The sequence below is a fragment of the Tachysurus fulvidraco genome, chromosome 7 (genome assembly GCF_022655615.1).
Source record: "Tachysurus fulvidraco isolate hzauxx_2018 chromosome 7, HZAU_PFXX_2.0, whole genome shotgun sequence".
Taxonomy (NCBI): domain Eukaryota; kingdom Metazoa; phylum Chordata; class Actinopteri; order Siluriformes; family Bagridae; genus Tachysurus; species Tachysurus fulvidraco.
In genome coordinates, this window is record NC_062524.1 from 9,183,742 (window position 1) to 9,210,618 (window position 26,877).

Genomic DNA, 26,877 nt, shown 5'->3' on the forward strand with positions numbered 1-26,877 from the left:
TTAGTGTCTGTTGATTTATCTCGTCGCCGGTTCTCCCCGTTCTCTTATTTGCCGGCTGCGATTTGCTCTTCTCCTATTGGTCGTGTGAGACTCGGGTGCTCTCTTTTGCCGGACGGACGGAGGGACGCAGCACCAATGTTATTGTTTCGGAATGAATATCCGGGAAATGTGCGGACCAATCCGGAGCTTCACATGAGACACAAAACAAAGCGTTTCTATTCTAACCTTTTATTGCAATATAATGTAATATAAAGCGTTAGGAGAGAGTGTGTGCGCGCGCGCGTGTGTGTTTTGTTTTGTCGCCGGCAGCAGGAAGGAAAGTGTGTGTGTGTGTGTGTGTGTGTGTGTGTGTGTGTGTGTGTGTGTGTGTGTGTGTGTGTGTGTGTGTGTGTGTGTGTGTGTGTGTGTGTGTGTGTGAGAGAGAGAGAGAGAGAGTGTGTGTGTGTGTGAGTGAGTGAGTGAGTGAGAGGCGCTCAGGCCTGGTGCTGTACCGCTGGTCGATTTTAACAATAGCCGAAGTCTCAGCTTGTATGTAGCTCTTTACAACACAACACACACACACACGGATTAACGCCTCACATGGACGGCGATTTAACCCCGTTGTAGCACCGAAGGATTATTTTTTTTTTTATCATTTTTTTCTAAACTGCTAGGTTTTTTTTACACCTGGGAAAAACACAATAGGAGATAAAATGTCTAACAGCGCTACAGGAAGCGGAGGACTGAACGGTTTGGTGAGTAAAACACACACGTCGTCCGCAATGTGTAATTAATACGTTATAAACGTCGTGTTGTGTGTAATAGGAAGAAATATCGTACGTTATTACACCCATTGACGAGCGAGCGCCTCTGAGGTAACTTTAGCTTAGCATGTAGCTAGCCTGTAATGTATACGGTTATAAAGGTCTATAAATGTTAAAATGTCCATCGGTTGAAATGACTGGAAACTCAGTTCCACACAGGACAATAGAATATTAGTGGTTTTTTTTATTAAACAAATATAATCATGGACATTTTTAGACAATTTTCTTGATGTTTTTACTCAGATGCTAACAAAGCTAGCAGCGCTCGAGCGCCCTATTGTTTGACTGCAACGGACTTTCCTTTACACTTCTTTACATTTAAAGCTAAATATATTAAATTTAATTTATTTCACGAGGATTAAGTTGATAGTATTTCAGTAAACCTGGTCGGTGAGTGGCTGAAAAGTAATAAATAAGCACCAGAGAAGAGTTGTTTAAGGAAAACTTATGAATTGAACGAAAAGAAACAAATAAAATTGTGGTTCATGCACGAATAAACTGAGCACAGACTCGTGTTTATATTGTTTAATCACACCTCCAGAGATCAACCCGTTACATAAATCCATCCTAAAACTTCTTTCTGCTCGTGAGTGATGGATGACGTCAGTAAACAAAACCCAGGTGTAAATATGACCTCTGACCCACGTGACCACAACATTTGTGCTGAATAAACATAACTACCCCCTGTAACAGTTATTACACCGCGTTTGCATTGTTCAGCAATGACACATTCATTCAGTAGGAGCTTTATCCTGGTCTTGGATCCAGAGACTCTTGAAGAAAATGCTGGGTGTGAGGGTGGAATCATCTGGATGGGACACCAGACAACCACCGGGGGGTATTCATGCGCAAACTTACACTCAGGGGTAGTTAGGTGTAGCTGACGTGTTTTATATGAGGACTCACAGAACTGTACGGATCAAGCTGGAGGTTCTGAAGCTACGGGGCAGCAGATCATTGTGCTACCCACCGTATCACCATTTTATTAGCATTAATGTAGAGAAAAAAAAAATCTAATTTCCACTCTAATTATGACTGAGGCAAGGATTAAATGTGTGTCTTACTCTTTTGTGTGTTTTTCTGTAAGGCAAAAGTGTAATTAACTTTATATTATACTGTGCGAAATCAGGGCACACTGATCACACTCTGTACTTCTCCGGATTGATTTTCTCATCCCGTCCTTTCATATTTTAGGCAGTGAAGACGTGATGTTTACTTCTCACTAACCAGTGAATTTCAACTACATGCCTATTTGTAGCAAGAACAGGTCAGCTACTGAAAGACTGATCGTATTCGGACATCGGCTGATATTTATATATCTTATTGTTTTTATTTTTTTAGGAAAGTATGTAGAATTGAAGCTGCAATTTGGTGACTGTAATTATACATGCTGCTGGATTTACAGATACGCTATATGGTTAAATGTTTGTGGACACCTCACCATCACACTCATTTACAGCATTGGACAGACACCCTTATCTAGATACAGAGCAACTTACATTATCTCATTTTTATACAACTGAGCGTTAAGGGCGTTGCTCTGGGGCCGAGCAGTGGCAGCTTGGTGGACCTGGGATCGAACTCACAACCTTCGAATTGGTAACATAACATCGTAACCACTAGGCTATGCACGCCTTACATCATATGTGCTTCATATGTGCTTGTTGATCATCCCATTCCAGATGTTAATTTCAATGTCATTCTGTTACACTGTGGAGCTTCTGTACTAAGACACATTCCTTGTATGTGAAAACATACATGGCAATAAAGATCGTTCTGATTCTGATTCTGTTCTTTTCCTTATAATAAACTCTTCTGGAAGGCATTCCACTAGATTTGGATTTGTGTTCATTCAGCTACAAGATCATTAGTGATGTTGGGTGAGAAGGTCTTGACACTCAAGTGCTTCCACTCTAAACTCAACACACCATGCCTTTATAGAGTTTGCTTTGTGCACAGAACAGCTTTGCATCTGTGAATTCCAGCGAAGGGAAATTGTAATGCTACTGCATACAGAAACATCCTACACAATTGTTTGCTTTTAACATCATGGCAACAGTTTGGAAAATGAACCACGTCTTGGTGTGATGGTCAGGAATCCCGTACTTTTGACCATGTAGTGTATAATAAGCCTATAAACATTTTCTGTAGATTTGTTTAAAAGAACCATTATACAATTTAGACATAAACTGAGGCAGCTCCAGGTTTCTGTTTTGAGCCTGAGCTCGTTTCACTGCATGTTCTATCGCGTGTCTGCATTAATTTCCTCCAGGTTCCCTGGTTTCCTCATAAAAACATGCCATTAGGTGTGAATGAATGCAAATGTGATTAATTGCCATCCCATTCAGGATGTATTCTCACCTAAGCGAGTTCACAGTGCCCCTGACCAGGGTAGAGCAGTTACTGAAGAATAATTTAAATAAAGTAACATCTGGATATGATCCCACTGGATAAGCAAGTAATACCTTTAAATTAAAAGAATTTGCTTTATGTAAAAGTAAACAACGTTGAGTTTCTGGGTCTTTAACATTGCTCATAGATGCCTCAATAACCATAAAATAAATTGTCTGTGATCTATGAAAACTTGAAGATATTTTCATGCAGCTTTTTCACACATTTAGCAGGATACACTAGTGATGTTCTTGGGCTCGGTTTTCTTTAAGCTCTAGTTCTCTAGTTGACTGCAGAAATCTCTGGTTTAATTCAGACATTCTTACAACGTCTATAGTCTGGATAGTCTGGAAGCATGTCTAATACTGTGCTGATCTTAACAACAGACCTTCTTTGACAAGAACAATGGCTCCAAGAGAGAGGAGGCGAACGGTGAAGGCGGGAAGAGCGAGCTTCCCAGGAAAGAGAGCTCTAAGAAGATGTCTGTGGAGCGTGTGTACCAGAAGAAAACTCAGCTGGAGCACATCCTTCTCCGTCCAGACACTTACATCGGCTCAGTGGAGCCTGTCACTCAGGTGAGGCCCAGTTCTACAGCGACTACGCCGACTGTGATCCTAAACAGATTGTACTTATTGTCATATGGCACAAACTAATGACAGATTTACTGTCCTGTGAGATCAGGGCACACTCGCTTCAATCTGTACCTCTTATTTCCAGCAAATGTGGGTTTTCGACGAAGAGATTGGAATGAACTTGCGAGAGATCACTTACGTTCCTGGACTGTATAAAATCTTTGATGAAATTCTCGGTAAGTCGATGCCCCAGGCTCTTCTCGATTCCCCACATCTCAGCATCTCATCTCTGAAGTGGAATTGATTTTAGTAGGGATGCATCAATGCCGTTTTGTTCTCAGATTGACGAGGATGTAGTTTTTAGATACTGATACCTAATTAAGTAAATCTATTCAGCAATGATCAATCAGAGAAATCACAGAACATTTATTTAGCTTAAGGATTTAGATAGGACGTACACGTGCGTTTGCTACACAGCATAATGTTAGCTAGTTGCTTTTAAATGGTTAATTAGTTTGTCTTGTGTGCAGCTGTAAATAAAATAATTTTGCCTAAGATTTTGTAGACTTCAGCTTATTGGTGTGATAGGAATGCTTTGCTTTGCTTTGCCTTTCTTCATTCATTTTGTAATTTTAGTCATTTCAGATCGCTGCAATTTTTCACAGGGTTTCACATGTTGATTCTGAAACATTTTTATGAGTATGTGTACGGACCGATACAAGAATCAGTACCAGTCTGGATTCCAGTAACAATACCAGTCTGGATACCAGTATCAGTACCAGTCTGGATACCAGAATCAGTACCAGTCTGGATACCAGTATCAGTACCAGTCTGGATACCAGTATCAGTACCAGTCTGGATACCAGTATCAGTACCAGTCTGGATACCAGTAACATTACCAGTCTGGATACCAGTATCAGTACCAGTCTGGATACCAGTAACATTACCAGTCTGGATACCAGTAACATTACCAGTCTGGATACCAGTAACAGTACCAGTCTGGATACCAGTAACAGTACCAGTCTGGATACATCAGATTTTAGTTATCACATCGTATTTTATATATGATGAAGTTAATCTCTATACTAGAGGCTTTACTAAACCAACACATTTCCAAAATTCCAGCTGTTTGCATCATCTTCACCAATTTAATCGTTAAATCTGCAGAGATGATTATTTCCAGTCTCGTATCCACTTTTAGCCACATGACTGAGCCGAGCTGATGCAGCGTTATGTTTAATGAAGTGGACTATTCATAGTTCCAGATTTAGCCCCCTTTTTTTTCTCCTCACAGTTAATGCAGCTGACAACAAGCAGCGAGACAAGAACATGAACACCATCAAAATCAGCATCGATCCGTGAGTGCTTTTTCTCCACTCCCCTCGAGAAGTCGAAAAATTTCAGCCTGTTTACACTCAAGCTAACATTCTGCCACTTAATGAATCATCTCACAGGGCTGCTCTCTCGCTCCCAATGCACTCGTGCTAAATAAATAAAGACTACAGCTTGCTGTGCTTTACTGGTTTATTAAGGAAGAGCGTTGGTGCTTTCAGCAGCTTCTTCATAAGTGTTCAGCAGCAGGGAGCTATTAAAATCCCACTAATCCTGTGCTTATTGTTATCGTTATTATTTGTTTTTTTTCCAGAATAAAGCAAATCATGATATCATGTGGGATTCCTGCAGGCTCATTATACTCAGACCAGAGTGTGAATGTCCTTTTCTGCTTTGCTATTATTTCTTTCTCTGTGTGGAGCCACTTTAGCAAATCGTATTAAGACTTTTTAAAAAGATATGGTTTTAAATACGAGCATCCGTCAGTTATTGTTGAGTCGAAGTGAGGTGTAGTAGTTTGGTCTGAGAGATTACATGCCAAATGAAGTATTTTCTTGTTGCTGGTTTATTTCACTTGCAGCAGAGTCATTCATTCGAAATGATCACACGAATCGACTCTTTTCACGATCGACTCCCACAGCGGCACGATACAAAGCACGGTGGTGGTTTGACGGCAAATAAATATATCGTCTACTTTAAGAAAAGTAGCAAAGGATGATAAAGATCGATAAATATGAGCATACGTCTGCGAACAGCTCAACAGAATACTCTGAGGTTAATAAGCCTGTATGAACACGGGGCTTTATATTTCAGCTGTTGTTTTGCACGGTTCCTTTTTCTCTGTTGTAACGTTTACCACCGTTTCCCTTCAAATGCTTTTGTAGTCTTAATGAAGCTGTTATTAAAAGTAGAGGGGAAGGGAAAGATGGTGCAAATTAAATGATAGACGAGAAGCATGTTAATAAATATGTTAGGGCTTAAAGATGTTCAACTGAGGAATTTTTTATCTGAGCTGCATGTGAAAGGGTGATTTGAAGGAGGAATGTACTGGAGGGAGACGAGGAAGAAGCTGATGGCATGCAGACTAATGAATTTCACATTCGCTTCACCTTCAGTACGCGTCAACCATGTGTCCTTCTCACACACACACACACACACACACACACACACACACACACACACACACACACACACACACACACACACACACACACACACACACACAGAGCGAGATCAACATATTATCCTCACACACACACACACACACACACACACACACACACACACACACACACACACACACACACACACACACACACACACCACCTCTTTTTCCCTTGCTGTCTTCTCAGGTTTTTATCTGTGGTTAATATAGAGAGTTCTGCCTGTTATCTTTTTTAGCCAAAAGATGCTACTCCAGCTACTCCACTCTCTTCTTATCAACTGTGTATGTGATATTTTACTCTGTTAGGGAGTCTAATACCATCTCCATATGGAACAACGGGAAAGGAATCCCTGTGGTGGAGCACAAAGAGGAGAAGATGTTCGTCCCTGCTCTTATCTTCGGACACCTTCTGACCTCCAGTAATTACGATGATGACGAGAAAAAAGTCACAGGTAACTACAAGAGCTAAAGCCAAAGTGCTACATGAAAAACAATGAGCTACTAAATAATAAATTAAAGGAAAAGCGTGCTCTTGTGTTAGTCTCGTGGCCTGGGGCAGGTTTCTGCTTGTCATACAGTGTAGGGATGAAATAATTATCCTGCTAGGATTGAATTCAAGATTTAGGATTATTTTATATTTTCACTGAAGAGCTTTTATGTTGTACAGTTTAAGCCAATGTTCCTTTAAACATATTAATCTGTGGTGCCTTTTAAACGGCATATCCTGTAATAACACAGTAAATCATTTAATCAAATAAAATAAATAAAAAATTAATGGAAACGAAAATTTTTTTTTTCAGCAAAGACTAAAAAATGCTGGTATAGGAAAATAATCAGTTCAGCCTTACACACAACAGACAGGTCACCACCCTGAGCCTGGAATATGTTTTAATAAAGGCCCCACAGTGTTTTATTCATCTTATATATTATATATTATAAATCAGTACCAACACAATCACAGCAGTTAATCAGCTAAAATTCACAGACTTTGATTATTACAATAAAAAGTGATCACAGTTGGATGAGTTGTGTAGCGCTAAAGCCCGTATGTGCCGAGTAAGTGTTTCCCTGTTGTCTTGCAATCCAGATTTCCCCCCTTTCTTAAACTCAAATCTCTTATCTTTGTTGTGCAGGTGGAAGGAACGGCTACGGTGCTAAGCTCTGTAACATATTCAGTACCAGGTTCACAGTGGAAACTGCCTGCAAAGAGTACAAACACAGCTTCAAACAGGTACCAACATCCGCTAATTCCACCTAGTTAAAATTATGTGACAGAATGAGTTTTCTATATGAAATTTGTAGGGTTTTGTGACTTGCTGAACTTTCTGTGGATTTGAACTTTTAAAGCATTGATATCGTCTGTTCACGGTGGGGGAAAGACGACGTTTTCACACATACAGGTTCCTGGTGGTGTTAAATCGTATTTTAATATCAGATGTGGAACCTTTTAAAATGAACATTAGGGATGCGCTGTTATTTTCATATTGTTAAGACTGTATGTGTGTAGTGTACATGAGGTAAGCAGTGTGTGTTACTTATCTTGTCCGTCCAGACTTTTGGAGTCATATGAAGACAATACAGTCTGCATGTCTATATGTCTATATGTATCTGTAAAGAGTATTGATAAAAGGTGTTAATTAATCTTTCTCTGCTTTCTGTGCTTAAAGTCATGGCAGAACAACATGACAAAAACCAGCGATGCAAAAATCAAGTCCTTCGACGGGGACGATTTCACCTCTGTTACATTCCAGCCCGATCTCGCCAAATTCAAGATGGATAAACTGGACAAGGATATTGTGGCTCTGCTGACGCGCAGGGCCTACGACATAGCCGGGTCATGCAAGGGCGTTAAAGTCATTCTCAACGGCAAGAAGCTGCCTGTAAGTCACAGCATACTGCTGCATGAAAGGCAAATCGCATTGGGCATTATTACTGTACTATTATACGTAGCCATAACCTTGTACATAAGATCAAACATCAGCACAGCATACGTATTTTGCATAATAATATCATTCTGTCTATAAAATATAATCAGTCTATTCTGCCTGAGATTGTACCCAGTTATCTGGGTTTTTTCCTGACTTTATTTACGTAGTCTGTAATCTCGGGCGTCCAAATCCTATATGCTGCTACGAGAGTTATCACCGCATTATCTCGCGTGTGCCGTTTATCATAGCTGCCCAGACGCTCGGAGTCACACGAGAACATGAACAAGCAGCCTGCTTCACCTACAACGCTAAGCTGACTTGGCCTTCGGGCACATCTGATCCGAACGTAGTCGTCGCCTTCAGCTCGTTGGATTTAACATTATAACTTCAAAGAAGAAGAAGAACCCTTTAATTGTCAAATTGCATGTTTAGATAAGGGGCACAACTGAACCGGCTGCAGCTGGAGGCTGTGGTTTTAACATTTCCTTTAAGCAGCTGGTGGATGAAAACAAACTTACAGTTAAACACACTGTTGTTCTTTTTACTCAAACAAACATCTCAGGGCAGTAAAGCACAAAATACTGACAATTAAAAACACACATCCAGATGCCTTTAAGTTGTAGTTTTTATATAACAGAACTGGATGTTATTATAGTGTTATTGATATATAAAGTATTCTACAATGGCACTGTTGAGACCTTGTTGAGAAAATGTGATATTTAAAAAAAAAAAGTAAGTACTATGTATCATTCACTAATGAACAAAACTGTATAGTCATTAACAAAGTTTAGTATAAGAACAATAAATCTCTTTGGGGATGTTCAATTAGTGATATATCATAAACTTTGTTGCGGTAACAGTAACATTATTTACGTCTGTGCTCCATCACCTCCGTTGTGTCTTTGGTTATTTTCCTATAACGGCACACCCTACAATTAACTACACGTGTAGTTAATTGAGTACACGTGTATGTGTTCCTTACAGTGGGATTTATTTCATTCCTGAATATGAATTTACCTTCGCTTTACGTATCATGAACAGATTCGCACCGAATCATGTATAAACTGTCAGTGAATCGCAGTCTTGGATTTCACACGTCACATGCTCTCTGCTCGCACTTCATGCTGCAGGTGAATGGCTTCCGCAGCTACGTGGATCTGTATGTGAAGGACAAGCTGGACGAGACCGGCGTGGCACTGAAAGTAGTTAACGAGGTGGCGAACGAGCGCTGGGAGGTGTGTCTCACCATGAGCGAGAAGGGGTTCCAGCAGATCAGTTTTGTCAACAGCATCGCCACTACAAAGGTAGCAGGAAATACGAGGAATAATATTGATATTTCTGAAGTTTTACTGAGATATCATGGATATTATTACTTACTAAAATGTCATAAATTCATATTTGTATTAATTGTAGTCATTACAACCAGAAGGGAAAAAAGCTGGTTTGTTTCTTGTGGACAAATTAAAGAATCATCAGACCCACTTTGACACAAAAACTTCTGTTTCTTATAGAACATAAATATCATGATTCATACGATGTATCGCAGACTTATCAGATGAGATTATCAGGATGACTTATTTTGCTTGATCGCACACTCCTTGACTTTAGGCCTGTGAGCCAGGATGTAATTTCTTTTGGCTCTTCTCACAGGGTGGCAGACACATCGATTATGTCGTGGACCAAATTGTGGCAAAACTCATTGAGGTGGTAAAGAAGAAGAATAAAGCAGGAGTTACAGTGAAACCATTCCAGGTTCGGACAATAAATATTAGCATCATGTCGTCATTTTAAACACCATGATGATGATGATGATGATGATGATGATGATGATGATGATGAAGTAAATTGATTCATTTCAGGTCAAGAACCACATCTGGGTGTTTGTGAACGCTCTGATCGAGAACCCGACCTTTGACTCCCAGACTAAAGAGAACATGACTCTTCAGACCAAAAGCTTTGGCTCTAAATGTGCTCTCTCCGAAAAATTCATAAGAGCGGTAAGGAACATTTTGATAATACGGTTGCTTGATGGGATCAGATAGTAAATTTGGGCTTTAGGTAACATTCGGACCGGTGTTTCTTAATCTCATTGTTAATTTCGATCTTCCTCCTTCTAGGCACCTGACATAGCTTTCGAGGAACTTGCTAATTAGTTGATGTGTTGTGTGTGTGTCAAGTTTGTGAAGAACTTGTTAAGAACTCCCTTTGTAGCCGTTTGAAGTATTTATTGTTTTTAAATACACAAGTGCGCTTAATACCGAGCATAATTTCTGTCAGTAACCGGTCTCTTATTGCTTCTCAGGCTACTAACTGTGGCATCGTGGAGAGCATTCTGAACTGGGTAAAGTTCAAGGCTCAGACACAGCTGAATAAAAAGTGCTCATCAGTCAAGTACAGCAAGATTAAAGGCATCCCTAAACTGGATGATGCTAATGATGCTGGTGAGTTTGGACCAGTTAAGTGTTAATACCTCCAGATTGCTATAAATTTCCACTTTGCTCTTAAGCACAAATATGTCAATAGAATTTAAATGATCTGGTTGTTCTTGTATTTTTTAATACTTCTGTAAGCTGTACTACAGCATGGCATGTCTGGGTTGTCCTTTTTTACCTTTTTTTTTTTTTTTTACTTTTCCTATTAATGCTGACTTTTTCTTATGCTAAGGTGGGAAGCACTCATCTGAATGCACTCTGATTCTTACTGAGGGAGACTCAGCCAAATCGCTAGCCGTCTCCGGGCTGGGCGTTATCGGACGAGACCGCTACGGAGTGTTCCCTTTAAGAGGCAAGATCCTGAATGTGCGAGAAGCCACACACAAACAGGTAAGCAGACACCATAGTAGTTAAATGAGTACTCGTGCAGAATTGAGCTCAGATTCGTTCACAGAGCGCTATTTAGACACAGAGCGCTATTTTAGTCACAAAACATCAAAGTTAAGATGTAGATTTAGGGCCTTTTTAGCTATCTGATTTTTTAAAACTGTTCCATTTACATTAGACCACATAAATGCGTCTTGGTGAATCGGATATAAATCCGATCTTTCTACTCCCTCCCAAAATGCAAATGTATTTTACCTCATTTCCGGGGTAATTGAAATGGAACACGCTTTGGTGTATGCGGTTTTCAGAATGCAATCAAAAAGACGACGAAAAAACTTGTTGAAAACGGTTATGCTACAAAAAACATCATTTACTGTTTGTCACTTGCGAGTGACGTACTTACGTTTGGGAGGAGTATAGAACTAACGTATGTGGCTTGAACAACCACACGCATTTACACCTGTCCAGTTTCATCTGCAATGCGTCCCATATTACTGCACAACTGATATAATGCAAATCTAACTAGAACACGGATGCATGTTAAGTTTAATTGTGTCGTTGTGTCGTCTTCTGTCTGAAGATCATGGAGAACGCAGAAATCAACAACATCATAAAGATTGTCGGTTTGCAGTATAAGAAGAGTTACGACGACGCCGAGTCCCTGAAATCTCTACGCTATGGCAAAATCATGATAATGACCGATCAGGTACAGTACGTCTTAAACGTGTTATAATCTGCTGCACCTCTGTGACCGCACTAATGTTCGCTGCTGGTTTTGTGACTAGGATCAAGATGGCTCGCACATCAAGGGCCTTCTCATCAACTTCTTCCACCACAACTGGCCATCTCTTCTGAAGCACACGTTTCTGGAAGAATTCATCACCCCGATTGTCAAAGTACGAACTGCTTATTTTGTGTATATACAGTATATATAAAAATGCTGCATATTTAGTTTTAGTATCAGCTTTAATATCGATTGCTTTGTGTACAGGCCACTAAGAACAAACAGGAAGTTTCCTTCTACAGCATTCCAGAGTTTGAAGAGTGGAAAAAGCAAACAGACAATTACAAAACCTGGCATATAAAGTACTACAAAGGTTTGTTTTTATTTTAAGCAATCATTAAATAAAACAAAGTGTGTATATAGATAGATAGATAGATAGATAGATAGATAGATAGATAGATAGACAGACAGATTGATTGATTGATTGATAGATAGTTTGATTAATTGATTAATGATGTTATTTAATGATGTGATGCTATAGGTTTGGGTACCAGCACAAGCAAAGAGGCAAAGGAATACTTTGCCGATATGGATAGACATCGGATTATGTTCAAGTATGGAGGCACCGAGGATGATGCTGCCATTACTTTGGTAGGTTTCAGAGGTGGGAAGAGAGAAAGTGCAATTATTTTGTTACTTGATTGCGAGTTCAAATCCTGATCCACAGCCATCTGTGGCAAGGAGCCACGATTGCGAAGTTGGCCGTGATATTAGGAACTAAGGGGTGTGCATGTAGTGCATGTGTCAGTATTGTATTGTATAACTCAGGATGTAATCAGAGGACTGTATAGTAATCGTATCGCTCTGCCTGTTTGTCCTCTCTCTAAAGGCATTCAGCAAGAAGAAGACAGATGACAGAAAAGAGTGGCTCACTAATTTCATGGAGGACAGGCGGCAGAGGAGGATGCACGGTCTGCCCGAGGTGATCACATCCACCTTTCTATCACATATGCTTTAAAGAGAGATTCAGTGGGGATTGAGATGTTAAAAAAAGGTTTTCAGCCCTGTTAGTCTTAGCTCTTGGAATAGTCTTAAGCACTATTCGGACGGGATTAGTTTTACGTCGGGACGTGGGGGTAAAGTAATTATTACCAGAGCTTCTCGGTGATTTTAGTCCCGTCCGAATGTGCCATCTCGGTAATCATTACGGACAAAAGATCCGTCCGAAAAGACCAGCTGTAAATATGTACGGTAAAATTCCGTCATTTCCTGTTTAAAAGTAGTTTTTGGCGCGTTTTGCAAGCATGGAGGCGCTTGAAACAGGAAGCGACGTCATACGCACATGACGACAAGGAGGTTACTGTTGTGTGTAAAGTGAGTTACCCCTCCCACTTCTGCTAGTTTTACTGAGATGTCTTGTCCCGTGCAAATTGGCCAATTAATATTACAGACGTCCTGAGGTAAAATTGCATTACTCCACGTCCCCACGTAAAACTAGTCCCGTCCGAATAGTGCTTTAGCATAGCATCATCTTTTTAACAAGGGCAGCCATTTTTAAATTCATTTTTTTTGTGTTTCAGCAATACCTGTATGGCACTGCAGCACGGCACTTGTCCTACAACGACTTCATCAACAAAGAGCTGATTCTTTTCTCCAACTCCGACAACGAGAGATCCATTCCATCCCTTGTCGATGGTGCGCCTCCTGAATAGTGTTACACATGACAGTTACACAGTCAGAGTGTGTGTGTACAGTGTGTGTGTGTGTATGGCAGCAACGAACTTATATGTCTTTTGTGGCATCTAAAATAATTTTTTTACCTAAAAAAGAGTGAAGAGCACTGACATGAGTACAAACAGCGCTACCTAACCAGTTGTCTAAAGGCTTAAGGTGAATATCTGGGGTGTGTTGTTTTGCATGCAGGTCTGAAGCCAGGCCAGAGGAAGGTCTTGTTTACTTGCCTGAAGAGGAACGATAAGAGGGAGGTGAAAGTGGCTCAGCTGGCTGGCTCAGTCGCAGAGATGTCTGCTTACCATCACGGCGAGGTGTGTGTGTGTGTGTGTGTGTGTGTGTGTGTGTGTGTGTGTGTGTGTGTGTGTGTGTGTGTGTGTTTGTCTCTGTAAGTTTTTTTTTCTCGCCATAGGCCTCCAATCCAATATTAAAAGTTTTAGTTGTTTGGATTTTAGTTCCTGTTTGTTACAATTACTACATTACATTACGTTACACTCAACACATCAGTGCTGTCAAAGGGAACATTGTGCATTTAGATTTTTCAGCCTGGACAAATATATTCTTAGAAATGGTACCACAGCAAAAATGATTTTTCTTTAAGATCTTGTGATGGCGTAAATCTTTGGTCATCACTGTGTTCTCATCCTCTCTAATATTGGTAGGGAATTTAGCTCAGTGTATGATTACCATCTGCCTAAAGCTCAGTTCGGAACAACTCCAGCAAGTGTTTGGGCAACTTCTTATGTTAAAACGTGCCGTGACGAAAGGGAGTCGGTGATAACATTTGTGAACCGTAGTGCATGCATTCTGTATCGTACGACTGTTTCATAAGCATCACCACAGAGCAATTTAAAAGCATTAAACGAATGATGTTTTTGTCAACAGCAAGCTCTAATGATGACCATCGTGAACTTGGCTCAGAACTTTGTCGGCAGCAACAATATCAACATCCTGCAGCCCCTTGGTCAGTTTGGTACTCGCATCAACGGTGGCAAAGATGCAGCTAGCCCCCGTTACATTTTCACCATGCTCAGGTTTGTCAGTCTGCAGAGAGGATTTGAGTGTTACAGTTATTTACTGTGTAAGGGAATTGTTCTTGAGCATCAACCTCAAGCTCATGTGGGGTTGCATGAAATGCAGAAGTAATTTCTTCTTTTTTTTTCATTAACCTTCATATACAGACCTTTCCTAGCCTCCTACAGCTCCCGACTGTCTCGTTAGTCGCAAATAAATAGAAGTAAACACATTTTCTGGACTGTATACTTTTATACAGCATTGTATCATAAGTTTTCAAAGTAGGCTGCCTTTAACTCCTGGGATACGGTGGGAAATCTGCCTCTTAAAATGGAGTTACTGTTACAAAAAAGGTTGAGATCTCCATGCTCTAAAAATTTAATTGTACTCTTGCTGTCCCTGTTTCTTTCACTCACTAACAGTCAAGTGACCAAGCTGCTGTTCCCACCCGTGGACTCCAACCTGCTCAAGTTTCTGTACGATGACAACCAGAAGGTGGAGCCAGAGTGGTACATTCCTATAATTCCCATGGTGCTAGTTAACGGAGCAGAGGGTATTGGGACCGGTTGGGCCTGCAAGATCCCCAACTATGACCCACGAGAGATCGTCAACAACATTAACCGCATGCTTAAACACCAAGATCCTTTGCCTATGGTAAAAGCTTCATGCCACCGATAGACATACATCACCATCTGATGTGTAACATCAGAATTGGCAAAAAAAAAGGCAGTTACATAGATTTGTAACGGTGACTGAGGTGTTTACACTGTTTGTATTCGATGTGCTGACGTTACGACTTCTCTGTCCATGTCCATGTGCAGCTTCCCAGCTATAAGAACTTCAAGGGGGTGATCCATGAGTTGGGACTGAACCAGTATGTGGTCAGTGGTGAGATCTCCGTCCTTGACAAGAACACCGTTGAGATCACAGAGCTCCCGATACGCACATGGACTCAGGTATGCTCAACCGTTTTCACCCCGGAGTTCAGTTTCCTTCAACCGCACACCATGTCACGGTTTATTCCTTTCATTTACCCTTCACAGTATTTGAAATAAAGGGTTTAGATAGAATAAAGAAGACCACACAAATATTAATGCAAGGTTCATTTTGCCGTGTTTTATCTTTTACCAGAGATGGGGGACTCGAGTCATATGACTTGACTCGAGTCAGACTTAAGTTGCAAATTTGAGATTTGAGACTTGACTCGGACTAGAGTTAAATGATTCAAAGTTGGGGGACACGACTTGACTCGAGTCAGACTTAAGTCGCAGATTTATGACTTGAGACCTGCTTGACAAATATTAAAAAAAGACTCGACTTGACTTTGACTTGACGGTCATGACTTGAGACTTACTTGTGACTTGCACATGTGTGACTTACTCCCACCTCTGTCTTTTACCCTTGGCCCCTGGTCTGATTTGAGGAATATTTTCCCTGATTGTCCCTATATTTCATGCAGGCGTACAAGGAGTCAGTCTTGGAGCCCATGCTGCAGGGCACAGAGAAAACCCCAGCTCTCATCTCTGATTATAAGGAGTACCACACAGACACCACAGTGAAGTTTGTGGTGCGCTTGTCGGAGGAAAAGCTGGCCCAGGCTGAAGCTGCAGGCCTTCACAAAGTCTTCAAACTGCAGTCTTCTCTCACCTGCAACTCAATGGTGAGACAGAGAATTGCGTACAGATAAAACACGTTTTGCTGTTATTTTATAACTACCAAAGAACTGCATATAACCATTTAAAATTGTATCGGTCTGTTGGAATTTTATTCACTCCTTTTGTCTCTCTCGGTGGGGTCTATTCATGTAGGTGCTGTTTGATCACATGGGCTGTATGAAGCGGTACGAATCAGTGAACGATATACTGAAGGAGTTCTTCGAGCTGCGCTTGCATTATTACAAACTGAGGAAGGACTGGCTGGCTGGAAGTCTAGGTGCCGAGTCATCGAAACTTTCCAATCAAGCACGATTTGTGCTGGAGAAGATCGAAGGGAAGATTTCAATCGGTGAGTACAGTTGATTATTTATTTATTTATTTATTTTTATTGGCCAGTTACTCTGTGTACATAAACATACCGATACAGTCTCAAGTATACAATAAAGAAACAATTAAAAATGGACGATCATTTGAAAAAGATAGCACATTCAGGCAAATAACAAAATGTACACTGTAACACAGAGGATCAAGAGAGGTCGTTAATGTGGCACCAGAGAGGTGTCCATATCTGCCAAAAATCATTAGACTTTTGGTGTATGTCATAAGTGAGCTTCTCAAGTGGAAGTAATATGGACATTTGAGACAACCACATTTTAACAGAAGGTACCTGAGGAGAAGACCACAATAACAATATACATTTCTTTGCCAGGTAAACCAAATTTAAGAGCAGTTGCTTGGTGTGGAAATCAAACACAGTCTCAATTCCACTGTGCAGCAGATACGAGTCCAAAGAGAAACAAAATTTCAACTTAAGGAGCCTTTGTAAAAAAATGGTGTACTTTAGTCCAAAAAGAAAAGATCTTGTCATAATACCAGAAGCAGTGAAGGAATGTTCCTTTGTGTTTCTTGCAATTAAAACAGAGATGAGAGGGGTCTTTGTAAATCTTTCTTAGACGTGAAGGTGTAAGGTAAACTCTGTTAAAAAATCTGTAGTTGAGTTCGTGAATCCACAAAGAAGTACATTTAGGGAACAAATTGTTCCATATGGCGGACCAGTCCATATCGGTAATTCCGTGGCCTGTCTTTTTCCCACACTTTTTTCGAACTCCCAAAGGAGGAAAAAAAACCATAGATCCTAGTTATCACGCTCAACATTTGCAGTGGGTTTCTATAAATAACAGGCTTCTTGTTGTGTATAAATTGGTCATGACAGCCATAAATCTCTAGTTTTACTGCTTCCGATGGCGAAGAAGATTAATAGACCCGTATTCGATCAGAGCTCAGACAAAACTCACTGTTTTTCACTGTCTATATCAGTATACAGCTTTAGTAGAGTAATGTTTTTACTGTATTTCAGAGAACAAGCCTAAGAGGGAGCTGATCCGGATGCTGCTGCAGAGAGGCTACGAGTCTGATCCAGTGGCGGCTTGGACCAAAGCCCAAGAAAAGGTACAGGACACATACATTAGAGATCACAAATCATGTTATTAACCGTAGATATACACACGTGGACAAAATTGTTGGTACCCTTCGGTCAATGAAAGAAAAACTCACAATGGTCACAGAAAAAACTTTAATCAGGCAAAAGTAATAATAAATAAAAATTCTATGAATGTCAACCAGTGAAAGTCAGACATTGCTTTTCAACTATGCTTCAATGGAATTATTTTAAAAAATAAACTCAAAAATGATGGTACCCCTAACTTAATATTTTGTTGCGCAACCTTTTGAGGCAATCACTGCAATCAGACGATCCCTGTAACTGTCAATGAGACTTCTGCACCTCTCAGCAGGTATTTTGGCCCACTCCTCATGAGCAAACTGCTCCAGTTGTTTCCGGTTTGAAGGGTGTCTTTTCCAGATGGCATGTTTCAGCTCCTTCCAAAGATGCTCAATAGGATTGAGGTCAGGGCTCATAGAAGGCCACTTTAGAATAGTCCAATGTTTTCCTCTTAGCCATTCTTGGGTGTTTTAGCTGTGTGTTTTGCGACTGAGACCAAGCTTTCTGACACTGGCCAGCACATTTCTCTCTAGAATCCCTTGATAGTCTTCAGATTTCATTGTAACCTGCACAGATTCAAGACTGTGCCAGATGCAGAAAAGCAGCCCCAGAACAGAACAGAGCCTCCTCCATGTTTCACAGTAGGGACAGTGTTCTTTTCTTGATATGCTTAATTTTTCTGTCTATGAACATAGAGCTGATGTGCCTTGGCAAAAAGTTCCATTTTTGTCTCATCTGTCCATAGGACATTCTCCCAGAAGCTTTGTGGCTCGTGAACATGTAGTTTGGCATATTCCAGTCTAGCTTTTTTATGAATTGTGTCCTCCTTGGTCGTTTCCCATATAGTCCACTTTGGCTCAAACAACGACAGATGGTGCGATCTGACACTGACGTTCCTTGAGCATGAAGTTCACCTTGGATCTCCTTAGAAGTCTTTCTGGGCTCTTTTGTTACCATTCGGATTATCCGTCTCTTTGATTTGTCATCAATTTTCCTCCTGCGGCCATGTCCAGGGAGGTTGGCTACAGTCCCATGGATCTTAAATTTCTGAATAATATGTGCAACTGTAGTCACAGGAACATGTAGCTGCTTGGAGATGGTCTTATAGCCTTTTCCTTTATCATGCTTGTCTATAACTTTCTTTCTAATCTCCTGAGACAGCTCTTTCCTTCACTTCCTCTGGTCCATGTTGAGTGTGGTACACACCATGTCACCAGACAGCACAGTGACTACCTGGAGCCATATATATAGGCCCACTGACTGATTACAAGATTGTAGACACCTGTGATGCTAATTAGTGGACACACCTTGAATTAACATGTCCCTTTGGTCACATTATTTTCTAGGGGTACCATCATTTTTGTCTAAGCCTGTTCCATGAGTTTATTTTTTTAAAATAATTCCATTAAAGCATAGTTGAAAAGCAATGTCTGACTTTCACTGGTTAACATTCATAGAATTTTTATTTATTATTACTTTTGTCAGATTAAAGTTTTTTTCTGTGACCATTGTGAGTTTTTCTTTCATTGACCGAAGGGTACCAACAATTCTGTCCACGTGTGTATCTAGGTTAGCTTGAAGATATCTTGTTGTAGATGTCACATACAAAGATGAAGATATTTTGCACATACATTTTGTTACTAACTCATTAAATGAAAAAAATTAAACGAATCAACTCTGTTAGAAAAAAAAAACATACTACACAATCGACCATTTTAAGTACTAAATTTTGTCTCTTTTGAACCGAACGTGTTTTTGTAGTTTTGGAAATAAAACACTATATGTCCAGGCAAATAACATCGATAGCACTTGTTTAAGTAGAATAATGAGTAAATAATACATGGTATTTAACAAACGTATTAAATATTTAATAAATAAGCGTCACTCTGAGCCTGTACACGACGGCAGAGATCGTGACTGCTGCTTACCTAAAGACTTATTTGGATGGGGTTAGTTTTACATCATGGGGCGTAATTATTATATAAACAAGAGAGTGGACGAGTATCTCTGGGATTTTAGTCACATGTCAGTAATTTGTGTTGGAAACAGTACAACATAATTTAAAGTGATGTGTAGAAGTAACCTCATGTAATATAAACCATGTCCAGATTGATGTGCTGGTAAAACATTCTGTATGACCACCCACTCAGGCTCTGGAGGATGAGGATAATGACGGCAACATGAGCGACAGCTCGGTGGACTCCGGCTCCTCGTCAGGTCCTAACTTTAACTACATCCTTAACATGCCTCTGTGGTGCCTGACCAAGGAGAAGGTGGACGATCTTCTAAAACAGAGAGACGTGAAGGTACATCATGTCCAAATACGACCTCTCAGATCAATTGTTTTATTTGAAGCTGCGCTCAGCTTAAGTCAGTTTAAACATCTTTTAAACATGTGCAATCTTCAGGCATTTTGCATAGGCTCTAAGCTTTCTTAACATCTGAGTATCAAGAGACTTTTTCAGTCTTTTGGTCAATGTTCAATGTTCTTAATTTTTCTACCTGATAAGTACTCAGCTTCATTCTCCCCTTAGAAATAAAATCTATAAATGCATATTTAACTTAACTAACACTGGGCAATCATTAGTTTACTATTTATTAGGAATGCACTACATTTTTTGACCCTGAGTAACATTTTGAAATCAATAAGAAAGTCAGAAAACGTACAACAAAAAGCTTATCGTTTATACCGTGTCGTTTCTGTTTAGGTATCATTTCACAATATATTCATGGCTCTCTATGTTAGAGTTTTAATGTACTGAAGATAGTTGATAATCACCAAAAAAACCTATTGTCTTTATCTGAATAAAAACAAAAAACGACTTTGTGTGATTACAGAAAGCGGAACTAAACGAACTGCTGAGAAAATCTTCAGAGGATCTATGGAAAGAAGACCTGGCTGTGTTTATCGAAGAGCTGGACGTAAGAGTTACACAACACAGTCGTTTGAGGACGGAGCGTTCAGTCACAAACAACCACCGAAAAACTAGTTTAAGACCTGTTCTAATACCATTAAATCAAATCACACAAAACTAAGTTTAATAAAAATGTCTCTATCTCTATATCATTGTCATACAAAGTAAAAAGTAAACAAATATTCTTAAAATACAGGTTTACATTAAAATATAATGTCTACGGTTGAAATTATGAGCTTAAAATTGAATTCAAGTTGGTGAGGCTACATATATATATATATATATATATATGTGTGTTTGTGTGTGTGTGTGTGTGTGTCTGTGTCTGTGTGTGTGTGTGTGTGTGTGTGTGTGGTTACTGAGACACACCCCTTTGTTTATGTCTGTATTTTTCTGTGTGTCAGCGGTTGGAGGATCAAGAGCGAGAGAACAACAGCATGGGGAAGGCAGTGAAGATGGTCAAAGGAAAGGTAGGCAAGCCCAAAGCGAAGAAGATCCAGCTGGAAGAGACCCTGCCGTCTCCGTTCGGCCGGCGAGTAGAGCCTCAGATCACACTCGCCATGAAAGCTGACGCCTCCAGGAAGATGACCAAGAAGAAGAAGGTGAGAAAAAGAGAGTGCAGTAATTTCACACTCTGAATAACATCCACAACATTTGGGTCATACTTTAGATGTGCAAATTATTATTCTATGTAACAAAAATGTCTCTTTTGTCCTGTGGAAACTTAGATATAGATGTTTACAATATAGTAAATACATAAAAAGGAAAACATACTATTGTGTATTTATACATGTACGTGTCATACTTTTATTTGCATTGGTGAAGAGGGACAATTGGCATTTTTAATAAAAATTGATTTTTAATAAAAAATAGTTTGAATGCAAATGAAAAATTCAAAACAAACTAAATCTTTAAATGAGTTTATATGAGTTATAAATTTTAATTTGTGCATCAATATAGAATATTTTATTGGGGAGTTGCAATGGGTTTTAAGAAATCTGTTGCTTTGCGTGTAGAGGTGTTTACTCGTGCTTCTGGATGTTAAATTGCTGTGTGTGTGTGTGTGTGTGTGTGTGTGTGTGTGTGTGTGTGTGTGTGTGTGTGTGTTTGTTGCTTTGCATTCAGAGTTTGTTGTTTATTTGAGAGCATGATGTTTATTCAGTAAGTGTATATGTATTTTTAATGTTTTATCTTCCAGGGTGAAGCGGAAATGTCAGTGAAGGTGGAATTTGACGATGACAGTTTGATCGACTCGAACGGTGCAGCAGGAGACAATTCAATGATCTCACCATCTGGTCTGCCAAACCCTGGTGCCAAACCCAAAACTCCACGTGTTAAAAAGGAGAAGAAGGAACCCGGTAAAGAATGTAACAGCAGTTATAGTTATTCTTGGCCAATGAAACTGTATTCAGCTTTATACATCCTTACACCATATCCCAGTGTTTAGAAGACATTATTTATATGTCATGCTTTTCATCAGGCATTCCAAGGCAGAGGAAGTCTCCAGGCTCAGCCAAGGGCTCAAGCAGGAAAACGAAGAAGAGGAATCCTTGGTCAGATGATGACGAAAAGTCTGACAGTGATGTAGATGATGGCGAACAGCTTGTTATTCCCCGAGACACGGTATCCAGGAGAGCTTCAGGTGTGTGTTCATCTATTTCCCCCATTTGCTGTTATACAGCTCGGTTTTCCCCTGTTAAACGGAAGGCTTAAAGCAGTATGATGCAAGCTATGTGTAACTAGAGAGCTATGTAACATCAGGTCTCCTTCCCACACAACTCTCCACTGGCTACCAGTTTGATTTAGGATTCAAATCTATCCATCAGATCTGGACCGAAGTGGAAAGACCACATGTCTAAACATTAGATTGTAAAGGAGATTAGGAGATGTAAAGGACATTATTTTTATGTATCTTTATATTCATGGTATATAATAATAACTACGGTACATTTTACAAAGTTCAGTTGATTGTGAAATACTTTTAGTATTTTTCAAAGTATTTGTTCAGAGACGTGTTCAAAAATCTGTTATTATAGAATAATAGTAGTGATTGTCTGCTTATAAAGTTACACTTTTTTTCTCCAGCTGCAAAAGCAAAGTATACCTTTGACTTCTCTGAGGAGGAGAGAGAGGAACATGTGGAAGGAGATCACGATAACGAGCCACCAGCTTCACCAGTCCACACCTACAAAGAGAGCTTCAGCACGGCACTGATTAACAATGATGAAGATGATGACGATGACATATTCCCCCCTAAACCAGCAATCACTTCGTATGTTTATTTTCTACTCATACACGATTTGATTTTCTGTTTGTTTTTGCTTTATTTATTTATTTGTTTGTTTGTTTGTTTGTTTGTTTGTTTATTTTTTAGCAATTGTCTTGTATCCATAATCCTTGTCCGTTTCAAGGAAGTTTAGGGAAATGTTTTTACTTCTTTATTATGTGTCATGTTGAGGTTTTAGACACTTTGTCTAAATTTACTTTATAAATGATTGTGTGTAGGTCTGCCTCAGAGGCCAAGAAGAAGAAGGAACCAGAGAGCATATTCTCTTCATCCAAACATACGTTCTCGGAGAAGAGCAGTGACAGTGGTGCGTGTGTGTGTGTGTTTGTGAGTGTGTTTGTGTGTGTGTATGTGTGTGTGTGTGTGTGTGTGTGTGTATGCGTATGTGTGTGTGTTTGTGTGTGTATATGTGTGTGTGTGTGTTTGTGTGTGAGTGTGTATGTGTGTTTGTGCGTGTGTGTGTTTTTGTGTGTGTGTGAGTGTGTATGTGTTGTGTGTATGTATGTCTGTGTATGTGTGTGTGTATGGGTGTGTGTTTGTGTGTGTGTATGTGTGTGTGTGTGTGTGTGTGTATGGGTGTGTGTTTGTGTGTGTGTGTGTTTTTGTATGTGTGTGTTTGTGTGTGTGTATGTGCGTGTGTGTGTGTGTGTGTGTGTGTGTGTGTGTGTGTGTGTGTGTGTGTGTGTGTGTTTGTGTATGTGCGTGTGTGTGTGTGTGTGTGTGTGTGTTTGTGTGTGTGTGTGTGTGTGTGTGTGTGTGTATGTATGTGTGTGTGTTTGTGTGTGTGTTTGTGTGTGTGTTTGTGTGTGTGTTTGTGTGTGTGAGTTTTGATCCAAAATAGTTTTCATGCACTTTAGATCAGGACCAGTTTGACTGTATTTACTGTGTTACAGAAGTGAAGTCTGATAGTGATGATGACAGGGGCGCTGCTTTCTCTTCCTACTCCAGCAGCTCAGCGTTTGACAAACCCTCACCTGCTAAGAAAGGTAACAACTGCTGTGGTTCTCTGTTTGCACACTTCACCCAAGACAGTTATAAAACAGAAGCGTGTTCACTGTACACTTACTGTTTATTATTAACACCTGTGCTCCTGCACATGGCATGGTTGTTGGTGCCAGATGGGAAGGTTCAAGCCTTTTTTTTTTTTTGGTTTGTTTTTAATCTTCTGGGATTTTAGCACAAAGAGTCTCTAGAGTTTACATAGAAATAAAAACATCTGCCATGTGGCAGATGTGCTGTTGTTGATGATAGAGGTCAGAGGAGAATCGCCAGACTGTTGTTAGTTAAAATATCCACTTTCTACAAACATAGTGATCAGAAAACATCTTAAAAAAAAGACACCTGGGTCCTTGAGGATGTTGGGCTTCAGCAAAGTCCACATTAGATTTCCACATTAGATTTCACTCCAGGCAGCTAACAACAGGCATCTGAGACTAGTCTTGTAAATCTGCCCAGTGTTGCCTTGAAATGTGAACATTAACTGAAGCTCTTTGCACAATATGATTTGAAGCATCGTGTTGCTGGTACACGATTGGCTGATTGGATAATCGCATGAATAAACAGCTGTTCGAATGTTCAGTAAGAAAGAGCTTGATTATTCATTTAAAAATGTTGAACCTTCTATTCAGCTTTCTTCTTTTTTCTTTTCACTACAGCTAAGAAGCCTACTGAAGCTGCACCTAAACCGTGGAAACCTCCATCCACAACCAAGAAACCGGACACCTCTGTGTGGGACTCGGACTCAGACACGGCAGCTAAGAAACCACCATCAACTCCATTATTTAAAGGCCCAGGCAAAGGCAGGGGGAGGAAGAGGAAGCACTCTGACTCAGAGGAAGATTATAGACCCTTGAAGAAGACAGGAAAAGTTCCTAGCAGCAGAGTGAGTAACTTAACTAAACAAATATAATTACTTTATAATACATATTCTATTATGTACTAGATATTACATACGTATTAATTGTCCCTTGGCAGTTTTTTTTAAACCCCCCAAAAAATCAATACACTGTAGTCATTATTTTGCTGAGAACCTCCTGCATTATAACACCTTTGCCAGTGGTTATTTAGTCATATCACAGAATCATAAAACTATCTGTATGTTGTTCGTATTTCTGTTACACAGCCAGTGTTGGTGGGTCTGGTGACCGGCTGCATGTTTGGGTTTTTAATTCAACACAATCAAAAATTTTATGTTAAAATACTCTACAGATGTTTACTTCATCCCAATTACAAGTAATATAAACAGCATATATGGTTAATATTTGCCCTTTACCTTTATTACATCACATTTTTATTTAAAGTGCTACTCGTTTTTTGTTTGTTTTTTTAATAAAATGTAATAAAAAAAAAAAAAAGAAAGTCAAATTTAATCAAGTTATGAGTGGGAAAAAAAATCAACAAATTTACAGGGAAGCAAAGTTTTTCCAAACTATTGATGTTTACCATATTTTCCGCATTATAAGGAGCACCTAAGAGCCTTAAATTTTGTCAAAAATCGGCCGTGCGCCTAATAATCCGAGTTCCAAAAATCTGTAAAAATGTTGTTGTGCGACTTTAGTAAGGACTTTAGTCCGACCATTTCCCGCTGACACAGGGACATACATACACTACGTACGCTGGCAGCGATAAACCAATCAGAGAACATTACGTCATACGTACAGTACGTACACTTACCTCCGCCACGCCTCCGGTAGGTATACTACCGGTATGTTGCAAAACAACATTTGTTTCTTCCTGTCGCTACTCGATCTGTACCAGCAACACGATCGGTTCCACGCATGTGCGAAATGCCTAACCATTATGCGCTCCACACTCCAGTCCAGTAGGTGGCGGTAAATGCACCTTAAGTTGGTTTGCCATCCGCCAATAAAAATCAGATGCTTACGAGGCACAATTCAAACTACAGGCTATCAGTTACGCGGTTGTAAATGGGAATAGAGCTGTGAAAGTATTCAACATCAATGTATCTATGGTACGGAAGTGGAGGAAGAAAGAAAATGTACTGCGCCAAGTTAAGAAAACACAGTAGATGAGGACTTTGATGGTTTTGTGGGAGAAGATTGATTAAAAAATAATGTGTGTGTTGTTAAATAGTAGAATAAAGTTCAACTAAACTCACTGATTTGTTTCTGTTACCTTTTTTTGTGGACCGTAAGTTTTAGCATGCGCCTTATAATACGGTGCGCCTTATGTATGGGTTAAGTACAGAAATAGACCCGTAACTGAGACTGCGCCTTATAATCCGGTGCGCCTTATGGTGCGGAAAATACGGTATGAATATGGGTCCCACAGACCCGAACACCATACAAGGGTTAATTATGGACTTGATTTATTCAATTTATAATCACATTTAATTTGAATAGCGCTTTCAACATTGAACATTGTCTCAAAGCAGTTTAAATAAAGAACAAAAACGACAGTTTTTGAAACGAATAATTGACGTCTCGAACGCTGCTGCAGCTTTCAGTTCTGTTCACCGCGACCTCTGTGTGTTTGAGTGCAGAAGCCGAAGAAGGCGGCGTTAGATGAAGACGACGATGATGTGAACAGTAAGGGTTTCAGCCGCTTGGACACGTCCCGTGACCGGGCAGGCCGAGCCAAGAAAGAGATCAAGTACTTCACCGAGTCTGACGACGACGACGATATGTTTATTTAGGCAGCTTATCAGTACTCCAGTACTCTCTCTCTTTATCACACACACACACACACACACACACTCTTTCGCTCTCTCTCTCTCTCTCTCTCTCTCTCTTTCTTTCGCTTCTGTCCTTTGTCCTGCAGACTTTTGTACATTTCTTCACTTGCCAGTTTTATTTTTCCTTATTTGTGATGTTAAATGCTTTTTACTGTGTAGCTGTTTTACAATTTTTATTATTGTTATTAATATTATTATTATTATTGTTATACAGGTTTTTTTCATCCAACTGTATTTGTCCTAAGCAGCTTTTAGAAATTTAGACCAGCACATTTTAAATGTTCAAAATAAGAGACAGTGTACCTTTTGAGATGAACTTGGAAATAAACATGAAATGTAAAAGGTG

At 39.8% G+C, this 26,877-nt stretch overlaps 1 protein-coding gene across 2 annotated transcripts; it reads left to right on the forward strand.

Moving 5' to 3' along the window:
* The first annotated feature begins 409 nt into the window (after positions 1–409).
* top2b (DNA topoisomerase II beta) lies at positions 410–26,877 on the forward strand. Of its 2 annotated transcripts, none has more exons than XM_027133780.2 (35): positions 410–734; positions 3,581–3,769; positions 3,912–4,002; positions 5,061–5,124; positions 6,570–6,715; positions 7,397–7,494; positions 7,931–8,143; positions 9,322–9,495; positions 9,842–9,943; positions 10,051–10,188; positions 10,494–10,632; positions 10,856–11,013; positions 11,591–11,716; positions 11,796–11,906; positions 12,002–12,107; positions 12,276–12,385; positions 12,624–12,716; positions 13,315–13,429; positions 13,658–13,779; positions 14,351–14,499; positions 14,902–15,133; positions 15,301–15,435; positions 15,939–16,139; positions 16,288–16,483; positions 17,492–17,583; positions 19,786–19,941; positions 20,474–20,557; positions 20,955–21,152; positions 21,749–21,917; positions 22,031–22,192; positions 22,636–22,822; positions 23,056–23,144; positions 23,731–23,823; positions 24,493–24,719; positions 26,340–26,877. In XM_027133780.2, exons 1-35 carry the CDS (start codon positions 693–695, stop codon positions 26,490–26,492), a joined length of 4,860 nt encoding a protein of 1,619 aa, XP_026989581.2. In that variant the 5' UTR covers positions 410–692; the 3' UTR covers positions 26,493–26,877. The 2 variants fall into 2 exon arrangements, with proteins under 2 accessions (XP_026989581.2, XP_026989582.2); XM_027133781.2 differs by having other exon boundaries at positions 411–734; positions 21,749–21,908.